Raw genomic sequence first — 16,317 nt, forward strand, 5'->3', positions numbered from 1 at the left:
ACTACGACTGGTAGGAATTGTAAGAAAAATCTCAGTATAGACATGGCAGTGGCAAAATGTTGTTCAGTCATTCTCAAACCAGAAAGAGTTACACACTTCTAAAGAACAGTTTTTATAGGAGCTGCATAAATTCCGGCTCAGTGTAATCCACAAGATAAACAAGTTCAAACTCCATAATATCCAGAAATAGTTTATTCCAACATAAGTCATTGTTTCCATTATTCAGAAAGACACATGGGCTATGAAAAAACACTATAATCAAAAATAACCACTTCTGTATTTTAGACTTTGAGTTGGCCTTCTGCAAAGATGCTATATGCAATCATAAGAGATGTTTGGGGAGGAACAAGTTGGATGGCTCAAAGTCTTAAAAATGGGATGTATAGCCTTGCTCTTCTCGGTCACCAGTTCAAATCTAACTGAGGCTTATAGTGACTGAAAGCCATTCCTGTCCAATATGAAAAGAGTTGGAGGCCTTTGTCCATTTCAAAAAGAGCATGTTCCCATCACAATACCCACCATCAAAGTTGTCATTAGTTGATCCTTTGCTGACAGTTTCCACAGAGAGGCCAAGAACTGAATGAGCATACAGCACTAACCTTCTGCTCCAGAGGTGCCTGGCTGGATTAAAGCTGACTGAGGCAAATATTGACCAACATTCCCCTCCTCACCTTCCCATTCCATTAGACTGTCCAGAACCCCTCTAGCAAACTCACCTTCTGAGCCTTTCAACGTACTCCTGGCTTACTTCCTAATCCTGAATACTTGATCTTCCTATCAACTGAGGCAGGAAAATTTCACATGGTTGTAAGGGTCCACCATTCCACAGATCTTGTTTCAGGACTGGGTCCTCAATGAGTAGTAATCTTCCTTCTATGTCATTATTAAATTAATGCTCCAGCTAAGGAGTGTGAATTTCAGACACAATGTAAATCCTGGATATTGCCAACATAGAATTAAGGACTCAACTTAAAAAGACACACTTCTGGTTTTTTTAATCTTCTACTGTTATTACTACACCCAAGATTAATATATAACTCAAAGACTTAAAGAGAAAACATACATTTTTCTCTATATTTCAGTTGTATGTTGTACATTTGACAGCACTTCGTGCATAATCAATTTCATTCTTTCTGTTGGAAAGGCAATCAGTTCTCCATGCTGTCTGTGTGCATCTTTCACACAGCATCAAGAGAAAGAAAATCATTTTTCAAAATAATAAAATGTGATTACAAAAGCACAAAACTGGTGGGGGCCTCAGGCATGTGGAGCACTATGAACTGCTTCTAATTCACTTTTTAAATCTACTGGGTTGTAGATTTCCTGTTGACAGTGTTCCTCTGAAGATCCTATGAACCTTCTGCAGCAGAAGGGTTATTAGTCCCAATATATTTACCAAATTCTAACCCAGGTGACCCTACAGACCTACTTTGCCCCAGTAGTTTCAGTTGAATGTTATTCTTCATTCTTTTGCCTTCTTCCTTAAAAATATTACCACTGTAGTGTCACTGACATAGAATGCTGCTGCATTTCCAACCAATTGATAAGTTCACTTCATTGGTTGGCAGTGACTCTTGTACATATGGACCAGATTCACCCCTTCATTCTGCACTTTGAACCAGCAGAACTTAGGCTACTGGTTTTCAGCAGCAGAAATTCAAGGGAGAAGTGGTGGGCTACAGTAGCCAAGCCAGTTATAAACCCTGTTCCACTGAGGGATCTTGACCCAGCCACCGCAAAGCTAAACATGCTGGTGTCTAGGCCAAGTCAAGGCCATTCAGGAGGTGCACTGAATCAGCAGATCTCTTAAGGAGCCTTCACTAGTGGAGCTCCCACAAGAACTTCATGGAAGCTGCTTTCTTTAGAAAAACCCAATTGGAGGAAGAACAATGGTACCATCACCTGTCTTCTCCCAGTGGTGAAAGCCTTCCCTGGTGTAACTGCCCTAACCTATGCAGACGATACAACGTTCATCCTTGCACCCATGGTCTGAATCTGGTCCATGGTCTGTAAAGCATGTACACCTCTTTCATGAGGAAAGGTATTATATACAACTCATTGTCTTATGGGATCATGTTACATATTTTGTCCTTTAAATGTTATCTTATTCTTACAAGGAAATATACATATATAACATATCAGAACAAAAGCAGGAGTAAATACTAAACAATTATCTCTGTAAGAGTCTAGCCAGTGTTCAGGTCAGCTCTCCAGGTGTGTCTCTTATACACCTCAAATAAGTGTGTGTGTTTATACCTCTAAAAAAAAATTCAAACACTTAGTCAGTCACTAATCTCATGTGGGTGGTAGACTGTCTACATAATCCCCAGTGCTTCTCTGTGTTACTGTTCTTTCTACCAGAACAGAAGTGCATTTGTATTTCTGATCTCCACCTGCTGCAGGAGGTTTCATTCCCTCATTACATAGTGTAGGAAAGTATGGAGGTGGAACAATCCTTTCAATGAAATGTGATAGAATGAATTCATTCCACCCAAATGTCCAAAACATAAACAAATGCTTAGCACTTTTCATTGAGCCTCCCAGCACCCTTGTGTGGTATGTATGTTGGCATTACTAGCTCCATTTTACAGCTTTGGAAACATATTGCTCTAACACTAAGTGCTTTTGTCTGTATGAACAGTTAGACCAAGGCAAGTTGGCATCTGAATCAACCTCACATTAACCTGCCGCGGACTGACTGGCATGTGTTAACAGCTCATTAATGCGCTTTGAGCTCATCCCATTTCAAAGAAGACTAGATAAAAGTGCTTTAACAAACTGTTATCATGTATCAGCAGGGTCCACATGGACCGCTCAGCAGGATAGTTCAGGGTGGAGTCACACTCCAGGTTGCAGTGCTGTAATGGTTCATGTAGACAAGCTCTAAGACTAAGGCCTGGTCTACACCACAGAGTTAGGTCAACGTAAGGCAGGTCACATTGACCTAACTCTGTAGCCATCTACACTAAAATATAGCTCCCACTGATGTAACTTGCCCACTATGCCGACTTAATAACTCCACCTTCGTAAAAGGCATAGTAGTTAGGTCAACACGTCAATGTAGACACTGTGTTGCTCACATCGACTGTTGCTGCCTTTCAGAAAGAGTCCCACAATGCCCCCCTTACGTCAAGTTGACATGCAGCCACCTCAGTAATGGAATCGGTTTTACATGTCCACACTATGCAGTTAAACCATACTTGCAGTTAAATTGGTGCAAGTGCTCCTGGTGAGGAAGTGCACCGCTGACACACGGAGCATAGTGTGGACATGTAAAACCGATTCCATTACTGCGGTGGCTGTATGTCAACATGACTTAAGTCGGCTTAATTTAGCAGTGTACATTTGCCCTAAGAATTTGAGCCTTGCTCGCTATGTAGGAAGTCACTGTTAAGGGATATTCAGCCCCATGTCTCTGTCTTTAAAAAGTTAGATAAATATCAAGAATTGATATATTTGGTAGCCATGCTGTCAGATATACAGTATGTCTCTCATTTCTTCTCATAGCATTTAGCACAGAAATAATTTTTTCTTTTGTCCTCTGCTACAGTATTGCTGAGGCAGTCATGTTCATGTGTTGTACTGCAAATTCTTTACGAATAGGTAATGGGAGGGTTCCAGTCAAATATATGGTGGAGATAAAGATAGGGTGAAACCATTCCCATTTCTTTTTGTATGATCTGAGTACCTTATCTTCTCTTTGAGATTTATAAACATGGGAGACAAGTGCAGACTGGAAGAGGGGGCTGGAAATGTGAATTGGGGGTATCATAATATAAAACAAATTCTGGGTTGCTTATAGATAGTAAATTATTAACACGCTGGAACTCTTCTTTAAAAGAGAAAAAGTGTTTCCTCTCCTTTTTCTCTTTGGTTTATTTACCTTGTTTGCAAGATAGCACTGAAATGAAAAGATCTACATAGGACCCTATTGTTACAACTTTAGATGTACATAGTTTCTAGAAAAATAACCTTCAACTGCACTGCCCATGGGGGCACATTTTACAGTTCTGTAAGTCAGTAATGAATCACTACGTTTCACTGGCTGACTTTCATAGTCTATTTCATGTTTCACAATCCAAGGTTTGTTTTATAAGGTTTCTTATTTTGCAGGTAAAATGTACAAATACTCAGGCTCAATCTTTATTTTAAAATCTAAATGTAAGCCCTAGGGAGAGAGGGCAGTTAATTATAGAGGTGCATAGAGGGATAACAGTGGGTAAGGAGATGAAATAAGGGGAAAATGTAGACTGGATATAAGGAAATTGATACAGATTAGGCAGGGCTGCACAGACGTTTTTGGAGGCCTGGGACAAAATCTGAAACGGAGGCCTCCTCACCCTTCCAAAAAAAATTGCCACTGAAGGGAGGCCCAGGAGGCAGGGGGTTGGTTTGGAGAGTCAGCCAGCCTACACTCATGCTGCAGCACTGTCTTAGCTCCTGTCCCATGGGGCTGGGCTTTGCTCCCCACTCCAGGTGTTGCAAGGTGTGCGAGGTCACAGCACCACCCAGGTTTATCCTGGTGGGCCAAATCTGAGTAGTGTTGTGACCCCACACCTCAGGTCACAATGTGACTTGGTTTGGGGGCCTTCTCAAACGGAAGGGCCTGGAGCAAAATGCCCTATTTGCCTCACACCCCACCCTAGGCAATTCTGTGATTAGGCCTTGAATTGCCCTTTGCTTGTAGTAAGACTAAAGCCTTGTCTACATTAGAAAGTCATACCAACAAAACTCTCCATTCTTCAGTAAAGCTTGGTGTGCATCCATACTTAATTGTGTCTCCTACAAACGAACCTTCATTTCTACCTGTTTCCAAAGCAACTAGGCTCCTTGCAGTTCAGTTCTATTGGCATAGTGGCACTCTGGATTCACATGTACCTACATCCCTATAAGCAGTCCTTCAGCTGCAGCCTCACAAAGCAACATTCCCTTTAAGAATTCCCTCTCCAATAGTACATTTGATTGAATTCTACTTCCCAGGAGGTCACAGTGGCCAGAAGTCCACCTCACTTTTAACTGCCCAGTGCAGTCTTCTTCACAGCCACATCTGATCCTCTGACCAGCCACCTTGTTGCTGAACACATGATTTCTTCCACTCAGTCTGATGCTGTTGCTTTGTCCAGGAAGGAGGTGCACTGTGGGGAGAGGAGCCATGTGCAGGCACAGCTACCGCTCTCTCACAGAAACAGGAATATTTACAGTGACTTGGAAAGGAGATGGTGAAACTCTAAATTCACTTTTGAGTCAGCTTCAGTTGAATGTCTCTAAGCACTAAAAGGATTGTATGTGCTGCCCTTACAGTGAAAAAGAGAGCTACTTTTCTCTTTGCTGCATCTGAGTTTGCAGTGGCAAGTTTGTAAATGTCATATTAAAGTGTTTGATTATGGAATAAATCAGAGGGAATTGTGGGCATATGACCCCAACCTTGAGAATACCCTTAGTGATGTGTGAGTATTCCACAATGTACAGCAACAAGAAGGTCAGATCATATATGTGTGTGTGTGTGTGTTTGTTCGTTAACCTGTGTACATGAGAGAGTTAGGATATCTGGGTGCAGAGGCATCAATATGTTGAGGACACTTAGCTCTGTACCTCAGTCATACTTGATCTGAAAAGAGCAGTTGAACAACCAGCCTCTCTTAGGAGACCGTTTTTATTATAGGTAGAGCTGGTAGCACTGCTTATTATTAAGGTTGCCCAACACTTCCCATAACAAGATCCTGTTTTCAGTTGCTTACAAAAACAGGACTGGGACAGGGAAAAGGCTGAAGAGGACATGGGCAGAAGTGATCAGATTTGAGGAAACAAGGTACAGATGGGTCTGTGACCACTAGAGAACATTCCTTTCCAGAACCTGTAATGGAACTCCAGACTTCTATCAGTTACTCTGTTAGCTCAAGTGGTAGAGGTCTGTGTGGTGGAGCTAAAAGATCCAACCGTGTTGATGACCCATGTGGGGGCTGATAAGGTTTCAACCTGAGTATTGTGTCCAGTTCTTGATGCCACATTTCAGGAGGGATGTGCACAATTGGAGAAAGTACAGAGAAGAGCAACAAAAATGATTAACGGTCTGGAAAACATGACTTACGGGGAAAGATTGAAAAAACTGAGTTTGTTTAGTCTGGAGAAGAGAAGACTGAGGGGGAGACATTATAACAGTTTTCAAGTACATAAAAGGTTGTTCTCATTAACCTTTGAGGATAGGACAAGAATTAATGGGTTTCAGTTGCAGCAAGGGAGGTTTATGTTGGACATTAGGAAAAACTTCCTGTCAGGGTGGTTAAGCACTGGAATAAATTGCCTAGGGAGGTTGTGGAACTTCGGTCATTGGAGGTTTTTAAGAGCAGGTTAGACAAACATCTATCAGGAATGGTCCAGTTATTCCTTAGTCCTGTCTTGAGTGCAGGGGGACTGGACTAGATCAACTGTTGCGATCCCTTCCAGTTCTACACATCTGTGGTTCTGTGATTATGTCATATGATGAAATTTGTTTTTTCAGTTTGTTTTTATAACATGTAGGAAATTACACACAAAATAACTGTGTTAAAACAACCATAATTAAGCTTGAAAAGTCAAGCACTAAAAGTTAGGGAATCAAGATTGCCTAATTCAGCCACCATAGTATGTATGCTTTATGATACAGTCTTTAGTTACATGTTCATGTACTGTTTTTTCCACAGGACCCCTGCATTTTTCAGTGTACAGAAGGGACCTCCTCTGGGGATACAGTAGAACCTAAGATCTTATCTACTCTACAGGGAAAAGTCAGTCTAAGCTTTGCAATTTTAGTTATGTAAATAGTGTAACTTAAGTTGACATAGCTTAGATCTACTTACCATGGGGTCTATGCTATGCGATGTTGATGGGAGACATTCTCCCACCGACTCCCCTTACTCTTCTTGATCCAGTGGAGTACAGGAGTCGACAGGGGGCAGGGAGTGATTTGTGGTCGATTTAGCAGGTCTTCACTAGACACACTAAATCAACTGCTAATGCATCAATTCCTGATAAGTGTAGACAAACCCTCAGAGTTACAAATGCCTCAGGAATGGAGGAGGTTTGTAACTATGAAATGTTCATAATGCTGAACAAAGTGCTGTGGTGGTTGTTTCAAAAGTTTACAACTGAACATTTACTTGGTAGAGCTTTGAAACTTTGCAATGCAGAAGAAAAATTCTGCTTTTAGCCATCTTAATTTAAATGAAACAAGCACAGAAACAGTTTCCTTGCCCTGTCAAATCTTTCTTTTTAAACTTTTCCTTTATTCTTTTAGTAGTTTACGTTTAACACAGTACTGTACTGTATTTGCCTTTCTTTTTTTTCTCCTGTGCTGCTGCCTGATTGTGTACTTCCGGTTCTGAATGAGCCGTGTAGTTGACTGGTCTCTTCGTAACTCTGTGTTCATAACTCTGAGGTTTTATTGTATATGAAATAGAGCAGGGATATTCTTGGTTATGACATACTTTCCCTGCACACTGCTGCCAGTTTTGTTTAGCGTTTGAAATTTTGAAAGAATAACCCTAATGTTTTGTTCAGAGTTACAATCTCCATTCCTGAGGTGCTCATAACTCTGAGGTTCTACTGTACTGCTAAAAGGAATATAAAATCAAATGTATTTACCACTGATCTAATCAGAAATCAAAGATTTGCATATTATATTAACTTGTTAGATTAGCTCCAAGGTAAATAATACTTTCTTATTAACTCTGGAGTTGTTTGCATGTGTGATCTGAGTGGTTAACATTGTTCTGTTCCAGACCTCAGTGTTATTGATCTTTGAAAAGGTAAATAAAAGAAGCTTACTAACTCCTGACATAATTTTTCAGGCAATTGTTAGCCAGGGTTTGTCATTTAGATAACAATATTGAAAATATACTGAGCGTATACATTAAATTACATGACAGCACAAAAGCAAGAACAACTCAAATGTGTATGTGTTGGTTTTTGTAGCTTCTTTTATATTTAGAAAACATCAAACTACTGTAGCTATTTATAAGCAGTAATTAAATCTCTGTGATTCATTCTTGATGTGCAAATCACTTTTTCTTTTTCATTTTGGAATAAACACAGCTTAAAAAGTTAGGGGCAATCTTGAGGTCCTTTGCTCAGGTTTACTCAGCACTACCATAAAAGTTTTACCTGAGTAAGGATTGGAACTTTGCCAGATTAGGGAGTTCACTCTGTTGGTAATTAGTCTGTAAATGTTAGTATAGTCTGAGTGTGTGTGTTTGTTTGTGTGTGTGTGTGTGTGTGTGTGTGTGTTTGTCTGTCTGTCTGTCAGTCAGAGGGTGGATTTGGATGGCAGGAGAGAGATCACTTACTTGATCATTACCTGTTAGGTTCACTTTCTCTGGGGCACCTGGCATTGGCCACTGTTGGTAAACAGATACTGGGCTAGATGGACCTTTGATCTGACCCAGTATGGCTGCTCTTATGAGTGAAACAAGTGTCTTTATGGTTTTAACCCTAATAGTGTGCTCCTCTGGCCAATTATTGTGTTGTTTAAAACGATTATTTAAAAAAAAAAGCCAAAGTAAAAAATCAAAATCATTAAATTATACTGAATCTGGAACTGAATCAGAAAGTTTTACTTTCCTGGAGTAGTTAATAGTTTACATTTTCCAGTGGAAGAGCTTCTATTTCTGGGAGAGAAGGGGTAAATGGGACTTCCTTTGACAACCTTTTCATTTTAAAACCAAGACTAGTTTGACAGCAAGATTTGTACCTTCCTAAGTAAATATTACTATTTAGCCATATGACTTGTGAAAGCTTGTTAAGTGACGTGACTCACCTAGATAAAGTTATTTTTAGAGATGTAATTTGTATGGTTTAGAAGGGAAAAAAAAGGCTGGTAAAGAGCTAAATCTCTCATTATGGTTTACAGAGCTCATGAAACATCATCCATGCAAAAGATGACTAAGCAAGGGTCTATTGCCACTTTCAGGAATTTACAGACATGAGTCATCCACTTATTGTCTGCAGATACACCACCAAGGTACTTGTGAGTCAGCTTTGATTTGGAAATAGTACTTGCATTCACCATGAATACTTCTTTTGTGTTTCTTAAGTATCTAAATACTGTGGCTAAATAATATGCCAAACCAAAGCTTGCTGTTGTAATCTTCACAATTCAGATGCTCACTTAAGAAAGCGTGATCTATTTTGCACTGTGTTGCATTCTACATAGTAAAATATAAATGTGGTCTGCGATAGATATAATTTTGCCAACACTTAACTCTGTGCCCTTGTATACTATACAGAAGCCGATTTTATCTGTGTTCTATAATACATCGTTATAGATGTATGTATGTATAACTAGTAAAGGGCAAAATCTTCTCCATCACACCTTTGCCACCTCCACAAAAACACAGGTGTGCCCAGGAGCAAAATCTGAGCTTTCATCTTCAAAACCCTTTGTAAATATTAACTGATAACATGTTTGCTTATTTTACATGTTCTGAAAACTTTGGGGCCGAATTCAAACTTGACATAAGAAACTACTACTTTATTAACTCCAGTGGGCTTACGTCCACTGTGCCAGCAATGAATTTGGCCCTTAATATCTAGTTCTGAAATAATAGCTGGCTCTTTGAGATGTGCAGAGCAGGTTAAAGTTCAGGGCCATTTCCTGTTTACTTGAACTATAGGTGTAGTTGTGCTCCATAATTAGGGTCACATTTTTGTTGATGAGGCTCAGCTCACATCCTTAATTAGAGAAACACTTGGTTTAGAAAATGGGAGCTTTGGTTATGCTTTGTGTTCTCAGGTGGACAATAGCTTTGGAAATCAAAGGCAGCCATCATTACTTTTCAAGATTTGGCTTGAAGTTCAAGGTGATACTGCTCTTGGCCAGGAGTGGACAGTTCAAATGTAAACCAATCTATTTTGATTGTCTAGTTCCCCAGTTTACATTATATTTGACTCCTGAAAACCTCTATAAATGTTTTGGTTAAGAAAAGGAGGAAGCATTTTCTTTCCTTTTTCTCTTGCTCTACCTCTGTTGAAAAAATACTCTGAAAGATGAAAGGCTGATCACAGAAAATGAGAGCTGCTCTGAAGTGACAGCAATGTCTCTATAGTGCTTTTAGACAGTAGCTCTACTGCTAGATACTTTTTCTTAAAAACAAAGCTTTTGGTTTAGTTAATGGGAGGAAATATGCTATTACTGCCTCTTTCATGTAGAGAGAGGTTTCAAAATCAAGTTAATGGAGACCTGAAATTCTCTAGTAAAAAGATAAATGAAATAAATGGAGATATGATTTAATTTCTTTACTGGAGTTTGCTATTCTTTATTCATACTTATAAGTAAACAAGAGTTTCATACCATTTACAGTTTTTTGAGGGAGGGTGTTCCTCCAGAAATTGATTCTGCAGAGAGAGCAGATAAAGACTGTACTAAGTTTAAATACACAGCACTAAACAAAGTAAACTTCCAGCTTCAAAACTGAGAACCAGTCTCCTGGCGTTTATGTTGCTCTCTGCAGAGCAGCTCTTTTGATTCTTTGGCATAAGAGTAATGTCTGTGAGAGAGAGGAACAAGTAGTTTGCTTACTGATAAGTAACTTATTGTGTGGCAGTTCTCTTTCAGGGATATCATGCATTAACCGTGCTACCAAGAAGACTTTGACAACGTATTTCATTTTTGAATCTAACTTTTATTTTTCTTAAACATAGTAATGTTCTTTCCCAAAATTGATCAAACTAACTCAATCCATCATGTTACCTCTTAAATCAATCAAGCAAGCGTTTGTGTGGGCTGAGTCCCCCAGTTAATCAGAGCCTTATCTTGGGCTGCCCAGAAGGGAGCGGAGGCAAGTGGAGCAATAGGCCCCAGGCCCCGCAGGGGCCCCCACGAGAATATAGTATTCTATAGTAATGCAACTTTTTTTATGGAAGCCGCCCTCGAAATTGCTTTGCCCCAGGCCCCCTGAATCCTTTGGGCAGCCCTGGCCTTATCACAACATAAAACTCAGACACTGGGTCACTGAACTGGCCAGACATCAGTACTTTAACTGATCTGCTTTAGGCTGAGACCACAGCTGGAATACCTCATTAAGTTTTGTGTACCTCATTACCATAAGCATATGAAGGGAGTGACTGGGGGGTTGGCAGGCTTGATTTGGAGCATAGGGGAAATAAGGCTTGTCCAGTTCAAAGAGTAGGAAATTTTAGGCTAACTAGCAGAAAATCTCTCTGAGATTGCTATATCGTTGTCTGTGGAATAGGCTTTCAAAGGAAGTGGTGGAAACAATATATCTTGAAATATTTAAAAATAGAATACACCGAGCACTAGCAAATATATTGGAGGAAACAATCCTGCTCTGACATAGAAACAGGATAATTGATTTACTAGGCGTTTTCCATTTTTAGTTGCTGTTCTCAGCAATTTTACAGTCGGTGGGTGGCTTCTCTTTTGGTACTACATCTGACATTATTCAGTCAGGATCCTTGACATCTCATTAGGTAGAATTGTGAAGTCACAAATGAAGATTTCTGAGGTCCCAAGTTCCCATGAATGAACTGCAGTCTTACAAAACTAAATTGGTGAGAATTTGTTCTTTTGTCTCTTAGGGTTAGTGGAGTACATTGTTTTGGGATATTAAATGGAATAGTGTGGGATGCTTTGAGGGCCAAATCCTGTACCACTAAAGACAATGCAGGTTTTGCCATTGACTTCAGTGGATGCAGGATCAGGCCCTAAAAGTAAATACTGAGATTGATGTATGAGTAAAAGTCTTAAAACCAACTAGGGAGATTTTTTAAGTCTACCGAATATAAAAGAAGACCCAAGAAAATGTTATATTCTATGGCAATTAAAAGGTTAAGTTTTACAAATTGAAGAGCCTCTGGAATACTCTCTGCTGTAGACTGGTTTGTTGATCTAACAGACCTGACTAATCTTGAGATGGCCTCCTTCCTTTTGGGTGATAAGCAAGGGGAGTTAAGAGATAGGATCTAATTCTGGGGACACTTACGAGTAAAACATTTCTGATATCAATGACTTTGTAGTTTAGGTTGTTTGTTTGCTTAATACTGATGACTGTGAGTTGGGATTCCTTTGTTCTGTTCTAGATTCTGCAAGTGACTCACGATGTGCCCTTGATTAGTCACTTAACCTCTCGGGACATCAGTTTATCAATCTGTAAAATGGGTTAATAATATTTGCCTCTCACAGGCAAAGTGTAAGGATTAATTATGGCTGATAAAGCACTTTGAGCTCATCAGATGAACAGGTTCTATAAAAGTACAATGTTGTTCTATTTCGCAATACAGAATATGTATTAACATTCCTGAAAGTAGAAACTAAGCTGGAAAAACACAGACTTTAATGGATTAAGCGTTAGAAAGAGAGAGAGAAAAAGAGAGAGAGAGAGATTGAACTGGTGGATTAACCTGTAAATGCAGAATAAAACTGTGTGTCATTTGCTTTGTAAAATAAAATACTTTAGTAAATGTAAATCGAGTCAGACATCGACATAATATAATCCATGTTTATTGAAAGTACAAGAAGAGATATTAGAATTCCCCATCATTTTTACTTTTTTCATTTGAGATCTGGTTAGGTACATTTCTTAATCTGAGTTTAGAGTTAATAGGTAGGAATGATATATTTCACAATAAAGATGAAAACAAGAAAAGATGTCTCTTTCATGTCATCTTTTTCTTTTGCTGTCTTTGCAGTTGACCTACCTCTGTACTTTCCTCGAGACCAGCCAACTCTAACATTTCAATCAGTCTATCACTTCACTAACAGTGGACAGCTGTATTCCCAGGCCCAGAAAAACTACCCTTACAGCCCACGCTGGGATGGCAATGAGATGGCCAAGAGAGCAAAGTAAGTCAGACTATCATTTAATACCAAAAGTTTCATTTCTTAGAGGGTCAAGTGTTGTTAAGTATTAGAGTATAGATTTATCTGTATGCATTGGACATTCTGATATGTGACACTGTTTCTGTATAGTGTTTTTCTTGGCTATTTTTGTGTTGGAACTGAATGCAGTCTTAATATTCACACATTTGAACGTAATTTACATGTTTATATTTTATTATTAATGATCAATTATTATTATATTGCCAAAAGACCAACCAGTGGGGCCCCATTGTGCTAGACACTGTGCAAACACTGTAGCAGCTAGTCCTGCCCCTGAATAGATAAGACAGACACAGGGTTGGAGGGAAGGGTGTCACACACAAGCAGAGTCTACAGTTTGAAGGCAGAAAATGTCATATTCATTCCACAATTTTTTTAGGTGGATTTCGTTAGCAGGGGGTACGCTAAACAGAAATAAAAGTGACGGGGAAGAAACACTGAATAGAAGGGGGTAAGGGAGACAGGGCTGGGGAAAAGAGGCTAAGGGGCAGGTGTGGACTGCAGCTGAAATGAAGAGATACTGAAAGATGGGAAAGGGAATGGGTGGAGCAAACAGCCAGTCAACACAGAGCAGAGAAAATCCAGTTCAACCATGAGAAGTTCTCTGAATCTCCTTGCTTTGACTGCTTCTTTAGCTTTTCCTACCAGCTGGAGACTCTGCACTCCTTCCCCAAGGCCACATGGCAGATTAGCCAAAAGGCACTACCTGGATCCCTGTTTCCCCAGAGTATGGGAGGGTCTCCCCTGCACAGTTCTGGGTCTGGGGGATACTGAGGGGAGGAGTGGCCTCATTATACCCTCTCTCTCCAGTGTAGCAATGGGTTGCTTTGCACCTGCTCCTAGTGGCTGGAGTTTCTGATTGTAGTCATCGTATTTACAAATTCAAGCATAACTAAGTATAATTTAGTCGTTTATATCTTGGTACATAGTACAGTGTTCATGTTAACTAACTACTGCTTTACTTGACTGCAAGCGCCAAAGTGCTATAAGTAAAACAACATAGAATTAACACAAAGGTGTAGAAGGGATATAAACCAGAATATAATGTTTAAAATAAGACTTAAGAGTGACGCAATGAATAAGCAATACAAATATCACCTAGATGGAACTATATGGGGAAAGGCCCTATACTTAGATTTTACAAATTGTATAAATGCTGAAACAGCAATAACTTAGAGTACAAGTTGGGCTACATATAGACATCAAATATATAAATAAAATAGCCTATCAGAATGAAGGGCTTTGAACATCAGAATCAAAAGATTAAAATGAATTAGCAGGGGGCACTTAAACAAGGAACTCAAAGGAAAATAGCTCAGCTGCAAAAATTAGGTGAATGATGCACATGGTTGTATAGACTATAACTTGGGAAGGGTAGAAGTAAACAGTGAATATCTGAAACACATGCAAGTTTTATAATGCCCTAAATAATATGGAGAATATAAAATAGTAGCATTTGGGATTCTGGATGACATATTGCACTAGATATGTGTTTTGGTTTGTTTATAATAATTAACTTTTTAGGAGCACTGTCTCTTGTTAAATGTATTTTCTTTTTGTTGAGTTGGTTTGTTAGGACTAATGAGGGGGGCTATGCAAGTGCCAGAATATTGTAGATGTTTTGTTGAAAAGAACGAAAAATATAACTCGGAAGCATCATTGTGAGTTATTTCATTCCTGTACTGGACAATACATTAGTTTTGTGGGGGAAGGTGTACACAAACACACACTCTGTCTGCTCTATACTTACATATAAATCAGCACATGCAAGTTGAACCTACCTGCCCAATCCCCATTCCTGAAATGTAGTGGTGCTCTAACAGGCCTTTAGAAAAGCACTGACTGCATAATTTTCCTTTAGTATCACCTATAGATGTTTCTATGAGGTTTGTCACCTCTGAGTCTTTGCATATAAGCAGAGTTAGATTAAACATAAATACATACAGTAAAGGGAGTAGAGTGTGAGCAGGTGGGGGAAGAGAGAAAATTAGGGGTTCCATCCTGTAAGCAAAAAGAGAGAGAGAAGCTGCTGTTTATAGCTCTGTGTTTGTGAGAGTGAATGCTGACTTTATTGCCTCCTGCAGGGTGGGCAGACCAGATTTAAAAAAATACACTGTTGGAAAGAAATGTCCCAAGAGCAGCAGTTTCTCTCTTTGGGTTTGTCTACACTGGGAAAATGAATGATGTTTTAATTGATACGTTTTAAGCACCATGTAATATCTAGTGTAGACAAAGACAACCAGGTTAAGATGTGTTAGCCAAGGTTACTTAGGTCACACCTACACTAGAAAGTTTTATTTGTAGTATTTCTGCCAGCATATAGCTGTCGATGTTGCAGTTCCAGTAGAGCATGTGCATATTCGACTGCCTTTGCCAGTGCAGCACACCTTCACGTCGAGAGGTTGTATCGGAGAAAAAGTGCTCTGCACTACAAGAAGGCATCCCAGTGTGCCCCACACCACAGTCCAGCTTTCTCTGACATTTGGAAGTGTACTGTGAGAAACCAGCACTCCTCTCAGGGAACTGTGGGACCTTGGGGTTAAGTTCCCTCTGTTCCTGCCATAATCTTCTCTTTCGCGCCATTTTCTAAAATTCCCGCCGTTCCTTGTGCTGGTTTTCAATCTGTCTGCCACCTCACTGGCAAAAACATGGATGCCAAGCAGATCAGTGGAATTCTCATATCAGTTTTATAGACAGGCACCTGCTTCTTCTGTATTTGTGGACCATCAGCAACTATCACAGAGGATAGGCATGCAACAGTGAAAATGAGAAAACTGAGGAGGAATGGATGATGCAGACAGTGAATGAAAGTCACCTGATGTTGCAGGCATTCACTGACCAGCTACACATGGTGGAACAGCACTTCTGGGCCCGTGAAATAAGCACTGATTGTTGGGAATGGATCATGATGCAAATCTGGGATGCTCAGCAGTGGCTTCAGAACTTTCAGATGCAGAAAGCCACATTTCTGGAGTTGTGTGCTGAGCTTGCCCCAGCCTTTCAGTGCAGAGACATGGAAATAAGAGCTGTTTTAACAGTGGGAAATGGGTAGCAATCACGCTGTGGAAGCTTGCGACCCTAGATTGCTATTGGTTCGTGTTGGAAAGTCTTCAGTGGGGACAGTCATCATCCAGGTGTGCAAGCCCATTAATTCTCACTTGCTGCATAGGATTTTGACTCTGGGCAATGTGCAGGAAATAGCAGATTGATTCAGTGCAGTGGATTTCGCAAACTGTAGTGGAGTGATAGAGGAAATGCATGTCTTGATCCTGGCCTGCCTACTCCCACCCCTCTGGCTGAGTACTTAAACGGAAAGTGGTACTTTTCATGGTTGTGCAGGCATTAGTGGATCACCAGGAAGGCTTCACTGACATTAACAAAGGGTGGTCAGAGGAAGTGCATAATGGGTTCCTCCTCAGGACTCAACTGAGTCAAGTTCAGCTGAC

General features: G+C 40.0%; 1 protein-coding gene across 6 annotated transcripts in view; it reads left to right on the top strand.

Moving 5' to 3' along the window:
- Positions 1-16,317, top strand: part of BABAM2 (BRISC and BRCA1 A complex member 2) — a 308,342-nt gene that overhangs the window by 259,733 nt on the left and 32,292 nt on the right. For 4 of the 6 annotated variants that reach the window (XM_032790217.2, XM_032790219.2, XM_032790216.2 and 1 more), the window contains exon 11: positions 12,682-12,835. In XM_032790217.2, coding sequence (XP_032646108.1) covers positions 12,682-12,835 — 154 coding nt within the window. Of the gene's footprint in view, positions 1-8,884; positions 8,996-12,681; positions 12,836-14,435; positions 14,561-16,317 lie in introns of those variants that run through there. The other 2 variants (XR_004375045.2, XM_032790221.2) reach the window with 2 other exon arrangements.

Source organism: Chelonoidis abingdonii, chromosome 3 (assembly GCF_003597395.2).
Source record: "Chelonoidis abingdonii isolate Lonesome George chromosome 3, CheloAbing_2.0, whole genome shotgun sequence".
NCBI lineage: Eukaryota > Metazoa > Chordata > Testudines > Testudinidae > Chelonoidis > Chelonoidis abingdonii.